We start from the raw sequence: 1,359 nt of genomic DNA on the forward strand, positions 1-1,359 counted from the left end.
CTTGCTGAACTTTGCTGTGACTGCTGCCGATTGACTCCATACTTTGTGTTGGAGTGAGGTGAAGCCACTCTCCATTCTGAGGTTCTCAGTACACAACCACAGAGGGCTCTTAACACCACACGTAGTGCAGAGTTTTGTAGGACCTCAAGCAAGCAAACTTGCACACCTGAAAGCCCTACAAGACAGATCACACTATTGTCGACAAGCAAGCGGACAGTGTGTGAGTAGAAGGTCTTGAGGACACGATATGAGGTGCCCAGATTGTGACAGGAGAGGCATTTGAGTGCAGAGATTCTGGGGGTCATTTGCTCCCGTAGGAACCTTACTTAAATGTTGAAAGTCATGTGACTATCAAACCACATCCCCATGTACTGATGGCTGTGAACATTTTCGAGCTGGTGTCCCCCTAGGTGGAGTGGACGTTCATGGGGACATTAGCCGATGAGCAGGGACTTGGTCTTCTCAAGATTAATATTGAGGCCTAGTTCGCAACATCTGTCATGTAGGCAGGTTAGAGCAGTTGGTGCATGACTGTAGGAGTCCCTGTGGGAGAAAATGAGCACCAGATTAAAGCAGGGAGATGCCCCTGCCGAAGTTGATTGACAGCAGGTTCTCTACAAGGATGTTAAAGAGGAAAGGACTGACCACACTACCTTGAGGGGTGCCACTGACATGTGGGTAGGGAGAGAGCTGTCCCTGAAAGCAGACTCTGGCAGCACGATCAATGAAGAAGTTGCGGATCCAGGCGAGGAGCCTGTTGAAGACTCCTTTACTGACAAACGCTGCAAGAATGGCATCAGGATCAGCTAGCTCAAATGCCTTCCTGAGACTGAGGAAGACAGACATTCCCCGGCTGTTTCTCTGCCCCTCCAGAATGGAGGCTAGGCACTGTTGGGCACTTCTGCCACAGAGGTAGGCAATGAGCTGCGAGTGCATCGGGCATAGTTTCCAGGTGAAATGAGAAAGGACCAGCCTTTCAGCTGTCTTTGCCAAGCAGCTGAGGAGTGATATGGGTTGCTTGGCATCAGGCTTGCATGGCTTGGGGATGGGGTGTATGATGGCTGTCTTCCACGAACTAGGGAGGAGGCGTCCTCTTACCCATGAGTGGTTGACAAGGCTGAGGATGTTGGATTTACCCTTCTGTCCTGATCTCACAAGGAGGGAGTAGGTCATGCCATGCAGGGCCTCGTCTAGTTCCTGTAGGTGAAGACATGGTCAGTGATGTCAGGGAGCAGGCAGGCAGCACCAACTGAGTCCCTCCTTGGGCCCCTGAGACGCGTCTGCATATCTCTGACAGCCTGGGGAAGGTTGGTAGACGAGCTCCTCTCGGCAAAATGGGCGGCCAGTCAATTGGCTCGC

General features: G+C 51.9%; 1 protein-coding gene across 1 annotated transcript; it reads right to left on the minus strand.

Moving 5' to 3' along the window:
* Positions 1 to 567: 567 nt before the first annotated feature.
* Positions 568 to 936, minus strand: LOC145418555 (uncharacterized). Its single transcript, XM_080286924.1, has one exon. It carries the CDS (start codon positions 934 to 936, stop codon positions 568 to 570), a length of 369 nt encoding a protein of 122 aa, XP_080143050.1.
* Between the last annotated feature and the right edge of the window lie 423 nt (positions 937 to 1,359).

Source organism: Coenobita brevimanus, chromosome 115 (genome assembly GCF_032717465.1).
Source record: "Coenobita brevimanus isolate Jiangsu-jjx chromosome 115, ASM3271746v2, whole genome shotgun sequence".
NCBI classification, from domain to species: domain Eukaryota; kingdom Metazoa; phylum Arthropoda; class Malacostraca; order Decapoda; family Coenobitidae; genus Coenobita; species Coenobita brevimanus.